The 3,663-nt window shown below is 39.7% G+C and overlaps 1 protein-coding gene across 1 annotated transcript; it reads right to left on the bottom strand.

The window, feature by feature from the left end:
- Nucleotides 1–547: 547 nt before the first annotated feature.
- arpc5b (actin related protein 2/3 complex, subunit 5B) lies at nt 548–3,239 on the bottom strand. The gene is made up of 4 exons (XM_014007377.1): nt 2,963–3,239; nt 2,028–2,100; nt 1,585–1,761; nt 548–1,434 (listed from the first exon to the last, which is right to left on the bottom strand). The coding sequence occupies exons 1-4, from the start codon at nt 3,100–3,102 to the stop codon at nt 1,372–1,374; spliced, it is 453 nt and encodes a 150-aa protein (XP_013862831.1). The 5' UTR covers nt 3,103–3,239; the 3' UTR covers nt 548–1,371.
- Nucleotides 3,240–3,663: the final 424 nt, after the last annotated feature.

Genomic DNA, 3,663 nt, shown 5'->3' with positions numbered 1-3,663 from the left:
TATATATATATAGTTTGTTGGTCTGTTTCCTCCATCACTGTTGACAGTGTTCAAATGAGACGACTGAACCAGAAAATGTCTCCAGGAGGAACAAAACTACAACCATTTCAGTCCCAACAAATGTTCATTTGTACGGATAATAAATCCACTGCCCAATACACAAGCTCAGCTAATTTAAACTACGTAATTCAAATAAAATAATAATAATCTGGCAAAAAAATGTAATCTTTCAAATGAAGCAGAAAAAAATTAATATTTTCACTCCTCCCAATTATATAAAATGTTAATTTGTTTAGTTTATTGTGGTAAAGATGTCTTCTTACAGTCTGAAAGGTTTAAAAATGAACCAGAAGTCAAAACAAAGTATTATTTTCCTGACAAAACAAGTACAAAAGAAAGATCTGAAACTGAATCATGCAAAAACCAAAATCATGTCTCATCAAGAAGCATCAGTAAACCCTGGTGTTTTTTTTTAATATTATTATTTCATTTTAGTGAGTTGGTATTCGGCCTTTAGGCAAATGTTACTAAAAACCAAAAGGAAACATTTAACCCTGGAATATTTATTTTTTTTCTCCAAATGAACACTTACAAAAAAATCAGCACATATTTCGATGATTATTTTCCCGAGAGTACAAACATGAAAGCTGCTCGTTTAAAAACCAACAGAACCACACGCAGCCCTGTTCAGTAGCAGATGTCAGCAGCAAAGTGGGATTTAAAAAAAAAAATAATGCGATGGCGGAGATGAATCGTGGGTAATAATCCTCCTCCACCCCGCATCCGTCCCCCACCGGGGTGAATGCTGACCCCACTGGGCAAACCCATCTTCCATCTGCCTTTTTCAGCAGACTGACACTGTCTGAGCTGATTTACTGCTTTTATTGATTCAGGAAGTCTCTGAAGGTGAAACCAACAAATAAAGAGAAAACAAATGCTTTTTTTGTTTGTTTGTTTGTTTGTTTGTTTTTTGGAGTAGCAAACAGTACAAAAAGAAATACTTGCAAATTTAAGCACAAATGGATCATCTGAAGCAATGTTTACAGCAGTGGTATCCAACACTTTTATACCAATCTGTAGGTTTTTTTTRAACATTTTTCTAAGATTTGTCTTCTATATATTAGAAACCACTGTTGGACACATTAACTTAGAGCTGTGATTTAAACTTTGTTTAATAACAAGAAGAAAGAAAAATCTGYTTTTAACCCAGTATGACCCAGATTCTCCGTTAGGCTTGCCTGGAGCAACTCAGCATCTCAGAGGGTTAAAATCTGCCTTTTTTTCCCTCCTCCTTTCAGTTTCAATGCCGTCTGGTACAGGAACAGTGCAGCGCCCCGGTGATGTAATGTGATGTGGTTCTATGTTTTGATCTTAGACTGTTTTCCTCGCCGTTAGTACCCTGACGATGCTGCCCACTCCTCCAGCAGCTAGAGCCTGAAAGCACAGCAAAAATAAAACAACATCAGATTTATTTTTTTGCTCCAGTTTATCCAACCTCCCTTAGTTAATTTCTTTTAATATTCATTAAAACGCTGTTCAGGGAGCTGGTGCTGGACATCAAGTCCACACAGTGGAAACATTGACCTTTTCGTGCCACTGCAGCAGGACGGCGCTGCTGTTCTCCGACGGCCTCTCAAAGCCTTTGTAGATATATTTCATCAGCAGGTCCACGCCGTTCTTGTCCAGCGACTGCACCCCTTTCTCAATGTCGCTGCTCTTAAAGGCACTGAGCACTTTCAGCACGAGACCCTCGGCACGATCCTGGCCGGGGAAGCAGTTACAGAAAACAAGAAAAATCAGGACCAAAGACATCAACAAAGCAAAGCTTTTGGATACAAATCATTGTTTAAACTCATTTAAATCTAATCTTTAAATAGTTGCTGGTCTAAATCAATCAAATTTTACTGTAGTTTAAGTATTGTTTTAGAAACAGCAGCTCAAATAGATCAATTTGAGAACAAAAATCAACATTTCTACTGTTTTTTCAGGATAAAGGCCCTATTATAGATTAAAATAAAACAACCTACTTTGACGTTCTGGTTCTTTGTGTTGATCGGGGGATTCTTCAGGACTGCTTGTAAGGCCTCCATGAGGTTTCCTGTGCAGGGGGAGGGTTAAGGATCCACACACAGCTCAGCAAAGCTGCACTTTAAATGACAACAGCCTTGATGATAATTACCGTAAACATGAGCAACATCGCTTCAAGATGGAGCTGTTGCACAACAAGGTTTTGTACTTGCAACTGAAAGGAGAAGGCTGACGATGTGCGTCTGTTAGRAGAATATCCCATGAAACACCGGGGACATTTTAACAAATCTCTCAGAAAGCCGTCACTGGATTTACAACTATAACTGCTTATGACTGTCCTGTGTAACATCAACCATCAAAAAATGTCTAACTCAGCCTTGTTTTATAGAAACAGAGACATCTCACAGTACTGCATGAGACTGGCCAGTTTTATTTTTGTTAACACGTTTTAAAATAAACATAGTTTGCAACATGTGCACAGCAGTGCTCAACGTGATGACATGTTTGGTTTGAGGTTATTTCAGCTACACTGTGACGTCAGGGAGGATGTACTTACTCGTTTTTGAGGAAGTGCAGCACTTTCATGCCTTATAAAGCCTTAGTGCAACTGAAACACTAACTCTGTAAATTAGTCTCTCTAAATCTGAGTGCAGCATCAACAGAACTACTTGTAACTATAGTTTGGTAAAGCTTTGCAGGACGAGGCGAACATAATTGCTTGTTGAGCCTGGAGCAGCAATCCCTGGTATGTGACTGTCAGGCAAGTCTGGACAGACAGTGAAYGGCCTGCTAGCATAACGCCCATCACCGAGATAAAGAGGGAAAACAGATTAAAACATACGGCACGTCGAGGCACTAAACACACAAAGCTTTTAGCATATATTCTGAAAACAATGACGGCTCGCGGGTCGGGTTAACTCGATGTAAAGGATATTGTCTGATAAGGGAGTCCACCTCTGCCTCGTCAGGACCCAGCTGATTTTCTCCTCCGTCGTCTTCGTCTACAAATTTGTTCTCGTCGTACTCGTCCACGTCCACTCGCCTGAAGCGGGCGGACACGGTGTTCTTCGACATGGCTGCGGTGGTTTAAAGGTGTCTGTTCTAATTTGAAAAAAAAAAGACAAGAGTTGCAGCCAAACTCGGCCCTTTTTTTTCCTCCCTTTGAGGCGGCTGTCACAGACAGGAAGAGAAGCAGCTTCCTGATGTGTGTTCTGTTGTTCGCTGGCTTCCGTTTTACTCATCRGCGCCCCCGAGCGGTCAGCACGAGTAATGATGTGTGCGAGTTCAGGCAGTGACCGCTAGAGGGAGACAAAACATAAACTATGACTCTGTTTTCTTTGGCTCTTGCCGTTTGAAAATAATTAGATTTTTGGGTGATGATAGCAATTTGTCAACACACACCAAAACATTTTTCAGACACATCTGTTGTTATTTGTTCAGCTGATGCTGATCAGCATTTACCATGATGTTCTCCTGTTTTTTTATATTTCCATATATTTTTGGTATATTTTAGCATAGGTTACTTTGCGCTATTTTAGCCATTCACAATATCAAAAGTTTAGCACATAAGAGATGGATGCTATGACTTTTGGTTTTATTAACCTTTACACTTTTCAAGATACATGTATTATATAT

This window comes from Austrofundulus limnaeus, unplaced genomic scaffold (assembly GCF_001266775.1).
Source record: "Austrofundulus limnaeus strain Quisiro unplaced genomic scaffold, Austrofundulus_limnaeus-1.0 Scaffold41, whole genome shotgun sequence".
NCBI lineage: Eukaryota > Metazoa > Chordata > Actinopteri > Cyprinodontiformes > Rivulidae > Austrofundulus > Austrofundulus limnaeus.
This window is presented reverse-complemented; position numbering and strand designations above follow the sequence as displayed.